This window comes from Molothrus aeneus, chromosome 2, assembly GCF_037042795.1.
Source record: "Molothrus aeneus isolate 106 chromosome 2, BPBGC_Maene_1.0, whole genome shotgun sequence".
Lineage (NCBI taxonomy): Eukaryota > Metazoa > Chordata > Aves > Passeriformes > Icteridae > Molothrus > Molothrus aeneus.
This window is the reverse complement of record NC_089647.1, coordinates 102,403,682-102,423,648: the sequence shown is the minus strand read 5'-3', so window position 1 is coordinate 102,423,648 and position 19,967 is coordinate 102,403,682. Positions and strand designations below refer to the sequence as shown.

General features: G+C 42.1%; 1 protein-coding gene and 1 long non-coding RNA gene across 10 annotated transcripts in view; one reads left to right on the top strand and one right to left on the bottom strand.

The window, feature by feature from the left end:
• Positions 1 to 8,152, bottom strand: part of CNKSR2 (connector enhancer of kinase suppressor of Ras 2) — a 207,655-nt gene extending 199,503 nt beyond the window's left edge. For 3 of the 8 annotated variants that reach the window (XM_066545420.1, XM_066545422.1, XM_066545421.1), the window contains exon 1: positions 7,846 to 8,152. In XM_066545420.1, coding sequence (XP_066401517.1) covers positions 7,846 to 7,909 — 64 coding nt within the window. In that variant the 5' untranslated portion in view covers positions 7,910 to 8,152. The remainder of the gene's footprint in view (positions 1 to 7,845) is intronic. The other 5 variants (XM_066545423.1, XM_066545426.1, XM_066545424.1 and 2 more) reach the window with 3 other exon arrangements.
• Positions 8,153 to 8,738: 586 nt separating this feature from the next.
• On the top strand, positions 8,739 to 18,911 carry LOC136553705 (uncharacterized). 2 transcript variants are annotated; one of them, XR_010783206.1, is made up of 5 exons: positions 8,739 to 9,313; positions 9,411 to 13,402; positions 13,554 to 14,416; positions 15,984 to 16,127; positions 17,274 to 18,911. It is a non-coding gene; the product is annotated as an uncharacterized lncRNA (long non-coding RNA). The 2 variants fall into 2 exon arrangements; XR_010783205.1 differs by having other exon boundaries at positions 8,739 to 13,402.
• The last annotated feature ends 1,056 nt before the right edge of the window (positions 18,912 to 19,967 follow it).

The window sequence follows — 19,967 nt, the reverse complement described above, 5'->3', positions numbered from 1 at the left end:
CAGGCACAGCCCCATCAGCAATATCTGAAGCACTGTGAAAATGGCTTGTGCAGCTCTGCTGGACACCCTCTGACCATCCACACCAGTAAAACCCTAGCAGAGGAGCCACCACAGCATTCACAAAGCACAACTCAACATCACCCAATACAGACCCTTAAATTGATGGATGCTTGAGGCGGATGCGAGTCCTAAAGCATTTATTTTAAAAGCTACTTGAACCTTCAATTTAAAGGTTCAAATAATTCTCATCAGCATTTCTCCCTCTTCTTCACACAACAGAAAAAGCTATCAATACAAAAGTACAGCACTTTGACTATATTAAAATAATACACTTAAGCTGAATATAGTTTAATTAAGGCTTACTCTGGTGCACTCCAATATTAATTAATAGTTTACTTGGAAATTCCCACCATATGGCACTGCAGCAGATGTTAATCATGTAAAGCCAAACACTTTGAAATTACTGTTCTAACCACTTCATCTGAGCTACCAAGTGCCCTAAATTTCTACTTAAAGGATAAGCTGGAAATGCCAAACATCCTACAAGATGACATCCAAGCTATTTTCTTCAAGATAATATTATCTGGCAGATAAGTATTACAAAATGGGGTAGATTTTTAAGCCTCCAGTACTATAAAATCACTGGCTATAGACAGTGCTGGATTCCCTTTGCATAAGAAAAATGCTTGCATTGAAAACTTCAAGGAAAAATTTATTTTGTCTCCCAGATATCTGCTAAACCCCATACACAGGGAGGGCAAAAATGTGCATACGAGAGGATGTGCATTAAGCATTCCAGATCTTGGCTGCCCCAGACCCATGGATCTGTGTCTTCCAGCCCTTCATCCTTCAAGTGCAAGGAAGGAACATCATGAGGGGCAGTAGATGCTTGCTCTTGGACAGTCAGCTATTTTAAATTGAAGAGGAACTGCCCTGCTAGGCCTGTCTCATATCAGGAAATTGACAATGCTCTGAGCAGATTCATGTGGATTTCTTATAACATGAGCCTAATATTGGGCCCCCAAAATTTTTCTTCTGAAAAATTCGGCTTTTAGAGATTAATTTCATCACTCACTTCATCTTTTAGAGAAAGTAAATGCATTTGAAAAGCGGGAAGAAATCAATGAGGAAAATCTGACCTTTCAGAATTTCCCAACACAGTGTTTCCAGACAGGATTTTTTAACAAGGTATTTGGGAACTTATTCTTCAGCATTTGTCTTGGTAACTATTCAGCTTCTAAACTGAAGGTTTAAAGTATTCATTAAGAAAATAATTTAAGCAGTAAATGTGAAAGCACAGTTTTGCTTTATATGGATCTAAAAACCTAAAGTTGTTATCCTGATGAAAGTAAGTCCTTGCTACAGGTGATCCACCATGCAATTATGATTTAATGAGGATATTGTAACTTCTTGGAAAAAAAAAAAGCAGTTAAACAGAATGGAAGCCTTGAAGAATTAGTTTTTTCTCCTGATTGCACACCTTTGAATACAAGCTTATACAGGGAGAAATTTCTCAGGAAACAGTTTCTCCTTATTCCTCTGGAAAATGGTAACAAATATTACTATTTGACTCTGGGAAATACAGTACAATCACAAGCTACAGCAACTTAACTGAGATTAAATGGTTATCTACACTTCTGCAGATCAGACAGAAAGGCTAGACCATTTGTCAGTTTGGGGTTTAGAAGATAAAACTGCCTGGGTTATTATTGTTAAAGTGCTTAAAGACAACTACTTGCAAAGATTCTAAAAATACATCTGTAAATATATTTCAATCTCTCATCTGAAAAGTGATCTGGTTTATATTGCTGCCTTGCAAAATTCTTGACATCCATTAACCAGAAAAGGCATTTGTAAATTGCTTGGTTTAATACTGCATTGTGCAAATAAATTTGAAAAAGATCAAAATACAGAGCTGTACCAAACTGTTGCAAAAAACCACTTGAGAAAACATATTGTGAGGCCATATTTAAACTAACAGATGTTCAGAAATAGAACAATATGTTCAAACAAAATAAAGGTGTAAATGGGCAGTGCTAAAAGAGCTTCACAACTAAGCACATCAATTTTAGTAGCGACTAAAATGACCTCATCTAGGAAAGCTCCCTCCTAAAAAGATCATAAATTTAGAAATTAATTCTGATGTTATGCTTAAAATTTGGCTGCATGAATTATTTGCAGAGTGGCTGCTTATGTAACATCGCCTTTGCTATGGCAACACCCGGCTGTTAGGCTTTGACACATCCCAGTTGCAATTGCAGTTTCATTTTCTGCTGATAAACAATGGCAGGAGAGGTTTTCTAATCACAAACAAAGATGCTCTAAAACATTTCATCGGGATTGATGTGGCAGCCATTGATACTGCTAAAACTCCTCATGTCAGAAGGGCAAAGCAAAAAGTGAGAGATCCACAGGAAAAATAAACAAACTAAGAGAGAGAGAGATCTTCCAGCACTGCTTTCAATCCAGTTTTAAAGCTGGAGTCCTTTAAACTAAAGTTTGGAATAGTGCAGTTTGACTCTTGACTACCTGTCTTTGTATAAACTCCCCTCTCCAACAAGTCCCCCACTTTGTCCGACTAAAATTCTTGTTACTTTCTTACAGAGTAACTACCCATAAATTAAAGAGGTTGTGTGCTCATCAAAATTAAACTCCAGCTATGCCATTATTTCATATTTTTCTACAGCTTTTTTTGCTAGGCATTACAATAAAAGCCATAAATCCATTTAATAGCATCACTTCAAAGCTAATGGAGTACTACATGTACCCTCTGATACTGTAAAATTTTAGTTTGCTTCACATTGGAGAAAGAAAATAGTGTTTTAATGCTGACAAATTGTAAAATGCCTGATCTATTCCACATATGGCACTTAGCAATGACTATTAAGTTGATGACTATTCTGACGCTCATCAGTCACCTACACACACTTGACAAGGAATTGAAGTTTCAGAATCCAAGTGTTTTTCATACTCTCATCCAGCTTTTTTTTTTCCCCGAGACAACTCAGCCTTTTCCGTATTATTTCCAGTAGTCACAATTTTTAAGGGCCTGACAAAATCAATGTGAAGGGAAGTAGCATAAGAAAGAAGCTTTAACTTAATAGACCACTAGAAGAAAAACTAGAAATGATGGACAAAATTGAAAGCCCTAAATAAGGCACATACATTTGTGGAAGCACACCTCCTCTTTACCATAAAGTACGTGCTCACATGCCTTTGTAACAATGTAGTCCATCCTATCCTCCAGAAAAAGCTCCCTCCATGTCAGCCTTTAGAGAAAGCCATGGCCAAGAATCAGGTTGGTCTGACAGTGACCCTGAATGCAGGATTGACCCTTACTTTTTTTAAGGCCTAAACTGATTTGTTAGATCCCAGTGCTGTGAGAGAATTTGTGACCTCACTGATGAGCTTCCCTGTTGCTAACTGATGGTTCAGGAACTGCAGCAGAACCCAGGCGCTGCTAAAATACTCCTAGGGCTCTGCATATGCACAAACAGGAGTAGGAGGATCCCCATGGCAATACTTTTTTTAAATCATCATTAAGTATTAGAGTATTTAGTGTCAGAGTATTCCCACAAACTGTTGCATTTTCTTGATGAATAACCTATAATTCCCAGTACACCAAGTGGAACACAGTTGTTGGCAGCCTGTGATGACTCTGCAAACACATGTGCCACTGAAAATGGACATGAACTTCAGCACACAAACAGCAGACAGAAACAGTTCTCAAACCCATGCAATATTCAATCAAACAGATGGGGAACTTTTGCACTCTGCTTTCACTTTGCTAGCACATTCATATTTCTGCTTCTATCCCCCTAGTCCTTCTAAATATTTGCATCCTTCTAAACCCTGGTAGGGTAGACTTCACAGAGGTTAAAAGCCCCTACTCCTTAGCATTAGAAGCCTTTAAGGCAACGACATGCCTCAGATGTCAGCTTCTTGGTTATGACTACCATTACAACACTTTAAGCTGTACAAGTTTCATATAAGCCCCATGAGCTATCATTCAGAAAGCAAAAAATAAATATTAAAGCTTTGTTAGATAAAGTAAATATCTTTTTTTTTAAAGTAATATCATTTTTTTTCAGGTGGACCGCCTTTTGGAACAGATTCTGCCATTGAGAGATTGGTACTGAATTAAAATTTGAATACTGTTAAAAGCAGCAAGCCCTTATCAAAATATAGCAATCACCAATAACCTCAGACCAAAGAAGTTAGACTAGAACTCAGTTAAAAACATCCTAATGTTTGGTAAGTAACTGAGTATCTTTAAGTGTTCTCAGAGCCACAGAAATCTAAAATACATCTGGCATGTTCCCCTCCCGAGTGAGTGAAAGCCATGATGTTTGATGACACTTGCCTTGTAACATGTCAATGGCCTGAGACCTGGCAGCGGAATCCACACATGTCCTCCAGAGGGGAGGCAGAGGAGGTGGCTGACACACTTTCATCTCACTGATCCATACAGGACCTTTAAAATTAGTACTAAATATAGGAAAAGCACAATAATACATTGTTTGAATCAATTTAAATACTCATTTTATCCTCCTTGTACAATATGCCATCCTGTGGGAGAGATGAGCTAATCCATCTACGCTTTTTCCAGCTCTATGACAGCTACTCTTCTGGGTTCACTTTAAACCCTGGAAAACTCATATGCTGACTTAGGCTCTCCTCACTTTGTCCCTTTCACTTAAAATTTTAACTAGTACTTTGGTCCACAACTTCTTGTTATACACATTTTCATAGTCAAAATCTAGGTAGTTACATATTTGTATAACCAGTTCCAGGTACAACTCTGTAACTCAGCAGCACTGGCATTAGGCCATTACAGGGATCCACAGACAATGTGTCTGTCAAGGAATTAAAAATTGACAAGATACACAAGAAACTGCATTTATTCCATGAATACCCAGTCTTGAGTCTGTTTCCTATACAAACATCCAGCCTAGGGATTGGCACTTTCATCTAACCCCTTTGAGTTGAAATACTTTCCCCATGTTCATTTCTCACATCTTATAATTTCAGGCCCAATGCTTTATCACTACTCTGAGCAAAATGCCACTGAGGTAATGATTCTTTTGCCTAAATAAGGAATTCCAGATGAGGCCTTTTACTGCAAATGTTCAGGTCATACCAACAAGACCATCACAAAAATACTGAGAACAATAAAATCTAAAGTGTTTCATTTCCCCTTCCTTTTAGATAACTGTAAACAATGTTGAACAGTAGGATTTTCCTTTTTCAGGAAAGATTTCGCTTTGAATATCAAAATCTATTTAGAAGAATTTTCTTTACAGAGCTGCTCTGAGCAGGCATTTGACATAGCAGGGCACTTACTTCAAGGAAGAGGTTAAAACCAAGTTCAACATTTATAATTCTGTAAAATAACGCCCAGTAAGTCAGCAAAATATTCTCACATCTTTAAGTTTAATGTAATTTATGCAAGCCAGACTTGACTGCCACTAATGCAAAGACCACTACTGCACTCCTTCCAAACTTCTCATGACAGACAATTGCTGTTTTACTCATCAAACTTGTCTTGGGTACCTCTTAAAACACAAAAAAGCTATTTTGGGGACTTTGAGAAATAGAATTTGCTGGAAACAAAGCACTTAAAGCATTAGAAGAATATTTTTTCATATGGATTTCAATACCAATGTTTGCAACACTAAAAATTATGAGTAAGGAACACACAGTTGTTGCAGCAAAGACCGCTTGCCCTTATCCACTACCACCCTTCCTACAAACTCAGCAAGGTGTGACCCATCAGGCAGGAGCAAACCTGCCCCCAGCTACTGGTCATACTCGTTTCCAGGCTCAGCTTTTGAAACTAGAGTGGCTCCCTAGGTGCTTTTTCTCCAAGCGTGCTAATCACAGGCAGGTGCTTTCAGCTCCCTGCACCACCTAAGTGAAAGTTCCCGTGCTACACAGAATACAAAATGAAGAAATGGAAGCATGAAGCAACATATATGCATTCACTCCGTTAAAATGAAAGTCCTCCAGAGAAACAATGAAACATTCAGGCCAGAAAAAAGAGGTTAAACACTAAAAAGAAGGTTTTGTAGTCCAGAAAGAGGGCACAACAGCATTAACTGCCTTTTTTTTTTTTTGGTAAAGTTTACATGATTATTTCTAAAAGATCTGCATCTCAGAGTGTTAGTCACAGGCTTCTAACTACAAACCCTTATCCAGCAGCACAATTTCTAATGCTACCATTTAGCCTGTTCTTTTCAAACGACTGATTTTATAACAATGTAATTCAGAAGCAAAGTATGCAATTCACTTCACCTGTCATTTATGAAAAGTAGTTGATGTATTACATTGTTTAGGTGTTTTAAAAATGCATTATCTGCAAATTCATTGTTTTTATACAATTCCCAAATTATGGTGAAGGTATCTCAGACACTGATTAGAAAAAAAGTCCTATACAATCTTTTCATTTTGAAGTAAAAACGTTGGAAGCTAAATTGCTGTAAAAAACACTTTGACGTTGAAAATGGTTTGCTCTTAATACTGATCATCTGTAGCTTCTTCAAGTTTTTTATTAATATTTATTAATTTCTCAGGATACAAAGTATTACATCATTCTTTTCAATTATTATTCTGTAGAGTGAGAATGCTTCCGAAAGTGCAAAACTATATATGTTACTAAATCCAATTATAACTCACCAACTATAAATGCCAGGATTGAATAACTGAAAACACATGCTATATGCCTGAAATTTTAAGGATGATGAAACTGTCACATTGGTAGCACACAGCATGTTATAAAGAACTCCCACAATGTAGCAGTTGTTCAAAACTTGTACCCATCCGGTCATTCTATCTTTATAAAAAGATATATAACACTAGATGGTGATTTATTCAAAACACAGCTGCAGCCTAACTTAAAGGTAATACGAAAAAAAAGAAAAACCCACACACAAAAACTACGCAACAAAATACCTTTTCACATTACAGCATTAAAGCCATGTCAGAATGGCATACACAGAGAATAAAAGAAAAGCGTTTCCAAAAGGTCCAAATTTTATTCCCATCATAGTTTATTTGAGGGAAGGACAGGTGAGGGAGCGGGAGAAGCGGAGCAGCGGAACAAGCACACTCAGCGCAGAGCCCAGACTGTTCGCGCTCCCTTCAATCACGGATCTTGAAGTGCAGCCCCCGGGGAAGGGGACGGGGCCGCCCGACGCGCGGAGCCCCCGGCCCGGCTGGAGGAGGCCCCCGCGGGCACGGCGGCTTCCGAGCAGCGGGGACAGCCCCGGCACCTCCGGGGGCGCGGACCGACCCCGGCCCCGCCGCCCGCGGAGCCCCCCGGCGCCTCCCCGCGGGGGAGGTCGCAGCCGAGTCTCCCCCGGCCATCTCCAGCACCGGCGGTGCCGCACGTTCGGCTGAACTTTCATTTCCGAGGCGTTTCGCGCCGCACCCGCCGCGGGCAGCCGGACACGCTCCCGCGTCTCCCTCGGCGGCTGGGGGGCGGCTCCATCTCCCGGGATCGCCACACCGCGGTCACCGCCCGGGAGCACCCCGGGCACCCCCGGGCTCAGCCTCGCCTCCGCCCCCGGCCCCGGCCCCCTCCCCAGCTCTGTGGACAGCCGCGCACCGCCAGCCGCCGTCCCCGCTCTGCGCCCGGGGCAGGGGGGCAGCGCGGCCCCCGGCCCCAGCGACGCGGCCCCGACGACCTCCCGCCTCCCTGCCCAACCCAGGCAAAGCGTGGGGGCAGCCGGCGCTGCCAGGAGGCGGGATCCCGGCGCGGGGGAAGCCGCGGAGCTCCCCGCACCTGCGGGGCGGGGTGGGGGGTGATGGGAGAGGGCACCGCGCGGCCCCGGCGCCGCTCCTCACCTTTCATCCAGTCGACGACCTGGCTCGGCGACCACTTACTGACGGGCTCCATGATGAGGGCCATGGGCGGCTCGGGGGCGCAGGGCTCGGGCGGCCGCCGCTCTCCGGGCGAGAGGCGAGGCTGTGCGGGGCGGAGGGACCGCGTTGCCCGGAATCCCGCCGGCGGGAGGAGAGAGCGGCTATATCCCCGCTTGCCTTCGCTCCGCTCGCTCGCTCGCCGCCTCTGTGCCTCTCTGGGGATTTCAGTTCATGTTGCCGGCTCGGCGGGGAGGGGGAGGAGGAGGAGGAGGAGGAAGGGGGAGAAGGGGGCGGCACGCTCCGACGCCTCCCGCCCCCGCGAACCCGCGGGCAGCGGCGGCGGCTCCCGGCCCCGCCGCGAGGTCGGTCCTTGGCGGCGGCGAGCGGGGCGCTGGCGCGGCTCTGCCCGCTCTCGTGCCCAGCGGCTCCCGCGGCTCTCCGCGGCCGCGGCTGCCGCGCCGGTGTCTTTTTCTCCTGGCGGAAATGACGAGGCGGCTCCTGCCACCCGAAAATATCTCCAAGTGAAATGGGAAGCGACACCCGACGGCCGCCCGGGGCGGGGGGAGGGGAGGGAGCCGGGATGACTCGCAAGGTGCCGCCGCCGGCGGGAGGGGGGTCTGGGGCGGCGGCAGCGCCGAGCACCTGCTCCCGACGGGCCGGGCAGCGGGGGAGCGCAGCCAGCGGCACCGAGCTGGCGCTTGGAGTGTGGATTTGTTGGATTTTATTTTCCCTGAATTAAGCATCGCTGCGTGGGCGGGAAAAGTATTTTTTTTTCTCTTTTTTTTTTCTTCTTTTTTTTTTTTTTTTTTTTTTTTTTTTTGAGAGAGCCAAGCCCGGCTGTAAAACGGCAGTGATGGACGGTGTCGCCGGGCGTCCCGAGGGAGCCGTTCCAGCAGCCCCGGTGCGGTGGCGGCATTTGGCCGCGGTGTGCGGGCAGCGGGGGCAGCCCCGGCAGGGGAGGGAGAGGAGGGGAGAGGAGCTGCACCTTGTGGTTTGCCCGCCTGACGCCGAGGGTGCGGTAATGGGGCAGTAGGGAGCGAAGTCAGCCCGCAGAATGGGGCTCGGACCCCTGCGACCACGGCATGGAGAGAGCGCCGCGGGTGCTCCTCTGCCCTCCCTGTCCTGCGGGTTGCACCGCGAACGTACGGAGGCTGCAGGTGTGAAAATCCGTCATCCCTGCAGCGGGTCATCATTGTTGGAGCTGTTCATTTTCTCCTCATTCTATCTCCCCAGGCTGCATCATCCTGGAAGTTACCCCCAAAAAGGCAATTCCCATGGGCCCTGTGGCACAGTGTTTTGGTAGGAACCCCTCCCTAGTGCACAACGATTCCTCCTAGGATGGCTGTGGCATCCTTTTCCAGCACCCTTCATAGGAGCCTCTGCTCTGAGTAGGTGGCATCCCCTCTGGAGCTCCAGGCAGAGGATAGTGCTAAAGGTTATTTTCCTGCTGGTAAGTTGGCCAATATACGACTTTGCCTGCATTTGCATTCACCCTGCTTCTCCTGCCAAGGCTGAAGCAATGACCACCGAGATGTTCTCTCTGACAGTGTTGGCTGCTGAGTACCATACTGCTGATACTGACATTTATTATCTGTATGTGAGGAAAAAAGAGGATTCTCTCAGCCCTGAAATGGTAATAGCAAACGAATCAATTCCTTTGTGCTGTATAGCCAGTGCCAGGAGCTTTCCCACTTTGTTATGTGAGGCTGAAGTAGTAGTGATGAGGGGCAGTAAAGCAGCCATAGGGTTGGGAACGCCTCTCCCTGGAGACCCAGGAAGGGTTTCCCCACCAGTGTTAGGTAGACTTGGCTCTCACTTTAAAGGTTGTACTTATTTATCTTTGAGAAGAATCTTTTTACTGAAAACTGGGGCTTGCACACTGTAATTTTCCTCGAATTTAGCTCTAGACTCGTGTCTCCTGTGTCACATTCCTGCCAGCACGATGACGAAGCCGTCTGCTTCTAAAGAGGTTGTGTTACTTAAAGCCACAGAAACAATAAACTCACTTGCAAACTAAGGCTGACTTTTTTCCTTGTGAAAGGTTTGAAAGGTATGCAGGATTCTTATATACTGAGTTATTGTTGTTGAAAGAGAATGTCATAATTTTAATTAGAAACCAGTAGTTTGAAAGGTTTAAAAGCCTAAATATGCAAGATCAGACTGAAGCCAGGCATGTAATTTATAACGTCATTGTGTAGTTCTCATTGGGCTGAAATGTTCTTTGTAGGAGAGGACAGGGGAAGTAGGTTCTCAGTACATACAAATGTATGTAGTCCTATAGTACATAATTATGCATGCCCTGGGTTTCCTATAGCTTTCCACTGTAATTTGTAGCTGCAGCAAGTTTTTCAGTAAAGCATCTGTGACCCAAGACTGCCCCCATGGTCAGTGTCTATTACTTTTAAAACCTCTTTATGGAGGTTTTATCAAATTATGGGGTGGTAAAAGGGAGTTCACTCTTCCACTTCAGTAAACAGATGAAGTGCTGAGCATGGATTCTAATTACCTTTATTGTTCTTCTCATAGAGTATAACCATTTCATAAATACTGGGGTAAATCCCATTGTTTTACTTAGATCTTGTTTCAGTTTCACTGAAGATTGTTGGCTTGGCTATGGTAGGGAGGACTTGGCTCAGGAGTAATGATAAAATTATCCATCCATGCTATTTAACTTGGTGACCTATTACAGCAATGAATTCTATAGTCAGGACATGTGCTACATAAAAGTATTTTTTTTAATTTGCTCTAAATTTATTTCTGCCTGATTTTATTATTGTTCTCTCTTTCTAGGATAAGAAGGAGAGCTGAATGACTTTTTCTGCTGACCTTCTAAAGCTAAAGTGTTTCAGCCAAAATGCCTTAACCAATGTCTTTTAGATGTTTTCATCTTTCAGTTTAGTGGCCTTCATCTTGCTATCACACTTGTATGAGTCAGGCCTTTTACGTAATGCACATGGGATAGTCTCCTGCAGAGATACTGAACTACAGAATTATGTCTTAACTCATATTTTAGAATTACTTTGAGCCATATAGTGCATAAAAATTAATATGTTTAAAAATATGTCTAAATATACATGTTCCTGTTAAGAAAGCATTTATTAGGTAGTAAATGTTAAAGAAGGTACACAATAAAACTCAATATTGCAAAAAAAAAAAATAAAAGAACAGGAATAAGTTTAAAATTGAACTGTCAGTCTGAACTCAGAAATATAAAACTACATATAGGCTTAGATATCTACTCTCTGAGCAGCCACAGATACTGATGGACAGCTTCAGCAGCTAAGTTTGAGCACACACGCCTTGTGGATCAGCACCTCAGACTGCAAGCTCACAGAAGATACTGCTTTTCTGGCATGGTACATTATCAAAAAAACAACCTCCCTAGAGCTCAGCTGGCAAACATAGCTACTACAGCAATACAGATTTGAAAATAATACCAGTAAATAGTTCAAATCTGTCCAATAATGTACATTTTGTTCATATTTAATCAATAGGACAACTGAAGTAGAGCACTGTTCATCTTGAATAATGGTGGCAGCTAGATCCAGGTTTTAACAATAGTACAATGAATAGTCATTTGTTATATGTATATAAAGCCAGACTCTACAGTGGGTATCAGTGGTGAGTTCTCAGTGGGTATCAGTAGTGATGAGTTCTGAGGTGCCTCAGAAACTTTATGGACTTTTTGCTAGTGTCTAGAAAACATGCAAGATGCTCAGAAATGAAATCTTGCCCTGAAGTTAGAGAAACAAATTGAGCTCTCAAAAGATGTTGTTTCTGGTGCTGGATATTAAAGCTGTTTCTTAGGTGGGTAATGAAAATAAGTGGAGACAAATTAACAGTAACTAAAGCTCAGGTCTAATAAAAACACTTGGAGTGAAATTAAAAAAAGCAAAAGCAAGCAAAGTGGAAAAGAAGCTAATACTTTCTCCACATTAATAAAGTTTGTGTTTTGATAGCAAATAAATTCCCGATTTTTACAAATGAGGCTTTATTTTATAAGAATCAAGCTTTTCCACTGGTACTAGCTCATGCTACAAATACCTGGTTTGGATGCCATATCTGCATTCTAGAGAATATTTTATTCCACAGCTTGCAGCAAGGTGTAAAGCAAGTTGCTCTTCTCCTTAAGGGGAGGGCTGCTGCCTGTCCTCTGTTCCCCAGAGCCTTTTTCCCTTCAGAGTGGTGCCTGAACTGGTGCCTCAGCAGGGTGAGGGTTGCTGCCCCTGCCAGGACTGGCATCTTCCAAGGTTTAGGGGGAGGGAAATAACAAATAGCCTTGGTTGCAGGGGCCATGGGCAAGCAAAGGAGGGAGAGAAAGGTTCATGATCAGAGGCACAGTAAGGTAGTAAGCCTCTGAGAAGGGTAGATGTTGATAAGAGAGAAAGTTTAGAGGAGCAAAGGGGCTTAGATGCACTTTAAGACCCAAGCTGAATTAGACTGGGGTGTAAATCTGAGCAGTTGTCCCTGGCAGTGGAGCATGGGGATGGGAAGGAGACCCATTCCAGCTGAGCAAAGCAGGTGGCTCTCTTGCCTCTGCCTCGGGGGCCTGCATGACCCACTGCTCTCAGGTAGGTGGCCACTGCTTGCTCTGTGGCCATGGGCAGCCTCTACCTGTACAGCAAAGGTGACAAAAAGACAATGAGCCTCCAATGATTTGGGACCTACATTGGGATCTCCCTCATTTCTTACCACTCATCTTCTTCAACCTGCTTGAAAGCACAAGTTTTTTAAGCTGTTTCCAATGCAAATATCCTGGCCTTGAAGTATATTCCTTACATCCCCGGTAGTTTAATTTGACATAAATGGTGGTGGGGGGGGGATGTTGTTGGGCAATTGATACTATTTTGTATAATCAGAAATAGAAATCATAATCCCCCAAAGATGTTTAATAATTTAAAGTATTCAGAACTCAATTAAGGCTATTAAGAGATTAAAAATTAGATTAAAGGTGGCTAAAGGGTAAAAATTCAAGGACTTCAAACACCTTTTGTAATACAAAGGCTCTTAAAAAATGAAAAGGCTGAGAATTTCCCCAGGAAATTCTTATAATTTTAATTAGGTTTCTTCATTTAAAATAAAAAAAGAAACCACACAATCTGAGTCCCACTTCCTCTCTCAATCAGTGGACTCAATTAATTGCCTGCTGAGACCTCTTCCTTTCCCAGGTTTGGGGGCATGTGCAAAGGTTTAATAGGTTTTGACTACCAGGAGGGACCACCCCAACCATCTGACATGTTCTCCTGTATTGATTCCTGCCAAAGAAATTCTCCCAACCTTACCTATGGTGGTGGGAATTATCTTTCCTCTGATCATGTTTTCTCTGGCCCAAACTGTATCCATTTCTCATTTCCTTCCATGTGGAGTCAAGTTGCTGATTCCTTTTGTCACTGAAAAGAAGAGGAATCTCTGGAAATGTAGAAGGCTCTTGTCTTTCTGCAGCCCATGGTTTCTCCCAGCTGGCGCTGCTTCACAACAAAGATGGGAAAGAGCGATGCTGACATGAGGAAGGTGCAAGCCAGTGGCAGAGGGGCAACAGGTAGGTCCCTGCAGATGCAGAGTGTTCTTCAGGAGCACTGAGTTGGAGCTGTGTGGGGAGCTGCCATCTCAAAGAACAGCTTTCTGTTCCTTTGTGAAAATAAATACACATAGGTTGTGCTACGTGGGCCTTCTCATTTTCTGTTTTTCAGGCGCGAGCTCATGGACCCTGTTTGTTCAACATCTTGGCTAAGGCTCCGCCTCTGCTACTGCCACACAAATGCCCTGCCCCAAACAATGGGAAACCCAAGGGAAGTGTGCTTCTGTGCTAAAATCACACAGAAAAAGATTATAAAATAAAACAGCAACTAATTATTAACATCAGGTTCCTACTCAGGTCCCCACATTATTAGCATCACAAATGTAAAATGGCTGCCAACAAGATTCAGCTTGGAAACCTCATTAGAAGGAAATGTCAGAGTTTATTCCTGGTGATAAATGCTATTTTATTGCCGTTGGAATGGTTGGCTGGTTTGGCTAAATGCAATGGGTGGGTCCCCTTGAGGAATATATTTCTACTGATGAATTCATACTGAAGAATAATAAATATCTGATAATTTTCTAAGCAATCCTGAAAATATTTAATGTTGCCAAAGAATGCAGTCATCTAAATTGCACACTGGAGTACAGAAGAAAAAGAATAATGATATGGTAATACAAAAAGGGCAAAATCATAATGAGGAGGGACATTTGTCAGTATACTCAGAAAAGCACAATCTGTCTCCCTGGTAATTTGGTGAAGTACAGAAAGTATTACATGCCATATTACAAGTATTACATTTTATTTCTGACTTCAAGAATCGTTACCATATGTTCAAAGTCAGACATGACCTCTTAAATATAGCATGTTCTTTGTTCGTGCTGTGCGGGCTTCATCTTGCTTGGAGAGCATTTATTCTGAAAAAATTAAAGAGAATATAAATCTTCCAGTGCCAGAAGACTTCATATCAGCCAGCTTTTGTGGATGAACTGGACAGCAATAATTTGGCTCCTACTGACAAGGGAAACTTGACAGGTCTGCTTTATTTCTCATACCTTACAACTTTCTCTAAAAACTATTTCTATGGAAATTGTCCTGAATTTCAAGAAGCATTTGTTGCTTTCAAATGCATTTTACAGGAAAAGGAAAAACCCATATATTTTCAAATATTTCTGGTGTGCAGCAGCTTATTGATGTTACATTTAAATATGCTCTGATTTGCCTTGATAAAGCTATGATTAGAAGTTATTTGAGATTTAATGCTTGCAACTTCATGTTTACAGATAAATTTATGACCTAAGATCCTCTACTCTGAGTTGTCCTTCCCAGACTCCAAATTCTTCCTGGAGGTCTGTTTGGACTGTACATAGACCTAAAGGTTTATCCATATGGTGTCACATTGAAATCAATGGGAATTTTGGGAGTCTAATGGCCAAATCAAGAGAATGCCTGCAGATGGATTTTCACCAGAGTACATGTTAGACCTAAATACCACACAGCATTCATGTATCACATCATTACTATGGTTTGGACTTTTTTATACCATCATCTTCTTATGGTTCTTTTCTGTTTACAGCCAGACCTGGTTAAAGCATAAGAAACAATGATAAGGGAAAGGACTATTGTTATTATCAAAGGGAAGGACAAGGAATATTTCTGCAAACTTTTCTAGTATTAAATAACTGTAATAATGAAGGAAATGTATCAGTATGGAAAGGAATGAGGGGTCAAGATGAAAAGGTGGCATTATAAAAGGAGTGACAAGAAAGCAATATGATACACAGGAAACAATACAATAATCAGAAGAAGATATTACAAGAAACTGGGAAAACAAAGAAGCATAAGAAGAAATGAAAATATATATTAGTATGGATCAATCAGTAGGTACAGGTAGAATTAAGGGTAGGCAAGGTTAGAAAGAGTGAGAAAGAGTGAAGTCAGAAGATATGGCAGAGTATTAAAAATGGGAGGAAATAAATGAGAAAATGTGAATATCATCAATGCTAAGAACTCCAAAACATGGACACATTTTAGAAAAAAAAAGCTCTTTTTAAAAGGCAGGTAGATTAGACAGGGTATATTTGAAATACCTAAAGTGACTCAGTAGGAATTCAGCCAAGGATAAGTAGTTAAAACTAATTATTCAAAGAAAGCAAGCTTCTCCCAAAACTGGCCCAAGTGCTCAACAAAGACTTTTTGTTGTTATTTTTCTTGTTCCTTGTTGTACTAGAGCTAATGAATTAAGCTCTGCTGGATTAATAGTGCCTGGCTCATTCTCAAGCACGGGTCTCAGCCACCACAGAGTGGCCTTTGTCCATAGCATTAAATAGCCTTTACCTGCATTACCAAGTGGCTGCATGTAATGAGCATTTTTTGAATGGTTCCTGCCATGTCAACACCCTAACAGAGCTTGGGACTTGGCTGGGAGGTGTTAGCTGTGCTGGGCAACATTTGAGCATTCAAATGTTGCCTGGAAATATTCCAGGATCTAGATAGATTTTCTCCTAGGGAATTAAAGATGGAACCTTCATTCATACCACAGGCTCTGGCATTGCTTTCCATGTCTCGGTTCATGGTCTGCTCTACTATGTCTTGAAAGCAGCTTCCAGTAGGAGAAGCCTGGCCTCGACAGTCTCCATCTGGTCTCCCAATCCCTGTACTTTGGCAACCAAAGATCAAGGATCCCCTGGATGTGTCATAAATCCCAAAGGAGAACCCTGGGGTGCTCTGGAGGTGACCTGGGAAGGTAATCCAAGCTCTGTCTCAAAAGAGTTTCAAATCAACTGGAAGTATCACAACAGCTTCCTTTACCTGCCCCTCCATACCTTGCTTGAAAAAGCAGTAGGATGAGGATAAACAGTCAACAGCACACCACAAATGAAAGCATTTACTCTCCTTTCTTAGCTCCCTCAACCTTCAGAGCCTCAAAGTCCCAACAGAAAGTTTGCCATCCTCCAACCCAGACAGTCTGATGCTAATCATGGTGCTGCCCCAGTCCTGAGGTCTCCAGAAGCTTTTGTTTCTGTAATTGTCCAAGGATGAGCAGTGGGAAGTCAGGACATAGGAGTCACAGATTGAAAACTTTGGCAGAGCTCTCAACTGCAGTTTTAATAATTGCTCAGAGAAAATGCACACCATGATCTCATTTCAGATTCCTTTAACCACCCAATTTAAAAAAAACTCCATTATATCCCAGTGACACCCAGGTATCACACCTATCTAATCTCATCTTCCAAGGCATTTCCATTGTGCTCCTCTCCGTAGTATTCTGAGCATTCCAGAGAATTAAATGAGCCTATCATATAACTTAATTAATATAAATTTTTGGTTCTCTTCTTGCTTAACCTGGGAAGGAAGAAAAGGCACACAATTCATGCAGCTTTATTACTATTATTAAAGTTATTAAAGTGGAAAACAATGGCAGGACTCCTGCATTTTAGCCAGAGAGCATAGATAACTGTGAGTCTTCCAGTCTCTCAAAGGAGTCAATCCCAGAGAACACTGGTAAAACATCCTCTTGTGATGTTGAACAACATGGAGAACACTGCACTAGCATATCCAGATTTGTTCAATTAGTCTTTCAGCAGCAGATACATAGCAGAGGTGCATATTAACATTTGCATTGCTGCAGCATCATATATGGTTTCATACCCAAAATTAAGCTGCATCCAATTTAAGACCTACCCTGCATCTGTGCACAGGGTTTGTATCCGAGTTTGTATAATGCATTGTGCTGATGTGAATTCCTACAGTACAAATGTGGCCATATGGCTTTTTAGAAATAAGTCATCTTGCAAATAATCTGGAATGAGTCTGTTGGGACTGATGAAGGTCAGGTCAGAGTCTGCAGACATCATAATGATTTATTTGCCCACTTTCATTCTCATTGCAGGTCAGCTGCTGTCTCTTGAACCAGCCTGAATTTTACATTTTCCACTCCAGAGCTGAGGTTGTTTCTCAGCTGACTGGATTACATCTGTCCACTCTGGAAGTCAACAATGTTCAGAACCACGTCAGCATATGGCAACTATGGACTGGGTCTCCTACCATTACCAGATGAAAAATACTGTTCTATCAGTCTTGACTAATGGAAAACCAATAGAAATAGAAAAACCAGAAAGGCCCATGGTAATTCCACAGCTAAAAACCCTCCCTGAAGCCCTTATGTGAAGTCAACATTTTAGTTTCAGTCTACCTCCATGGCCACCTGACCAGATCTGGTCATTTGGCATGGGTGACATGCTACGCCAACTGGTGACGCAGGGAGGGACAAAAGCTTTTGCAGTCCTTGCTTGCCCACTAAACCCTCTTGGTTTATATCTGCAGGTACTTGGAGCCAGCCTGCAGCTGTAGCAGGGTAGCAGTCACACTCAGGTGTCAAACAGAAGAGAAAAGCTGTTTGTGTAATTTCACAAGGCAAGGTCTATAGAGAAGAAGTGCAACTGCATCTCCAGCCTTCAGAGATAATTTTAGGATGGCTCAAATGGCCATTATGGCCTAAATGACCATGATGTGTCTTTTGGCAGCCAGCATCAATTATTTGCCAAGCAAGAACATGCACAACAAAAAGTGTGTTCTTTGTTCATAGTTCATATTAAAAGGAAAGGTATTCCCTGCTGGCAATGCTAGCAATGAATCTAACATGAACTCCGTGTGGTGTATTTGAAAAATTACCAAGTGGCCATTTTTTCCTTTCAGTCCAGGAGAGACAAAGTAACAGCCCAACAGAGGAAAATGTTGAGCAGGTTTTACATCTGACACTTCCTCCTGCACTCTACAGAAAATTGCCATCACCATCTTCAGTAATTACAGATTAAATTCTCTACAAATGTATAAAGCAACATGAATGTATCCAAATTTACATGGCACCTGTCTTGTTGTTAGTGCATAGTCATGGAGAAAGTCAATGGGTTACACAGTGATCATTTGCTGAAGAAGGAAATGAGTCAGTATGGGAAAGATAAAACCTTGCTGGTTAATATGCATTTATTTGAAGGATATAAAAGTCTTAGGAATTAATTTTATTTGGGGCACTTTATGTGGGCTTGCAGACTGTACTGTAAATGCAATTACTATGCAAATGCACTCAGTAACCATGGAAGAAATTTAGGGTATATCTGGTGGCACCACTCTTGGTTTGAGATCACAGAAACTATTTTGACCAACTGATCCAGTGTTACCATGAGAAGCTATAAGTGATGTTGCCTTTTAATTTGGGAACAGATTTTCAAACAACATGCGATAAAATGTATTTTCTGGATCTATTTTTTTCAGCACAGTTGCATGCATAATTTCAAGACATTAGATATGATTAACTAATTCTGATCCCTGTAAGCATTATCCCATTATCCCAGACCTGTGCTAACCACTTTGACAGTTCTTTTTTGTTCATCCTACATTATACACATACTTTTGTGGTGAAGAACCGAGGAGAAAATTGATTGGAACTGGTGGAGAGTGGTGCTGAGTGCCTCCCCACTACAGTATGTGATACAGCTGCCAATTCAAAAGAGTGGGCAAGTATCCTCTGCATCAGCCTCCTGTCATTCTTGTTTTCTGAGAGGTCCTTTTCTGCTGCACTGTTAATCTCTGACCAGCAATGCAGGCTGGCTTCCAAAGCCTTTTGTATTACTGCTCATTCTAGTGGGTCCAATTTTCCTCTGAGTTAAACCCAATTAACTTCAGAATAACTCCATTAACTTCAAAGCACCAAGCGAGTGTTGAGTGTATGGAAGAGAATTCAATGTATTGACTTAGTTAGGGTAGCGCTGCTTTGCCCTGAACACCCTGGCACATGAGGAGGGAGCAGGAACCTTGTTGTTCATCATTGCCTGTTAATATCAAGTATCTGGAGGTTTGTTTTAGTCTCACCTTTGTGACAAGCTTGTCAAAGAGAAGAGCAATGGGTTTTTTCATGTTTTCGAAAGGTGTATCATATTTCAATTTTGTTATTTTTTCATCATGGCATTTCTGCCCACAAAAAGATATATAGTTCTAGGATAAATTGTTCTGCTCTGTCAGTCACATTAGCTCTTTCTAAAGTAACAACTGCAACAGAAAAACATATCAAAACATGTGGAAATACAGTAATATAACCACAAGATTTTATATTATTCTCTTCTTTTATTTTCAGAAAAAATAAAAGAAAAAGAACACTTACGGTGAGAAAACACTAGAGTTTTTTGAAAGTTAGTTCTCCACTTATATTAATCCAGCGTGTGCACTGCTCACACTTTGAATAAAGCTTAAAAATATCTCAAGCTACCCTTTAGATATGAAAAGTCAAGTGTGTTATAATTTGCAGTCAAGTGACTACTTAGAGGAGCTCAAAGCATCAGAGAAAACTATGTCAGACTTAAAAACAGGATTGTGTACTTTTGCAGTCAATGTAAGTCACTCATACACAAGAGTTAAAAATTGCATAAAATTAGCATTTTTCAATCATATATTCAATAGGAAATGGTACCAAAGGGAAGTTAATCTTTTAACATGCTACGTTGGGGAAGGATTGACCAGTAGATTAATATTCCTGTACTCCAGAAGCATTTTTTCACAACTACATATCCAAATTTATGCACCTAATCTT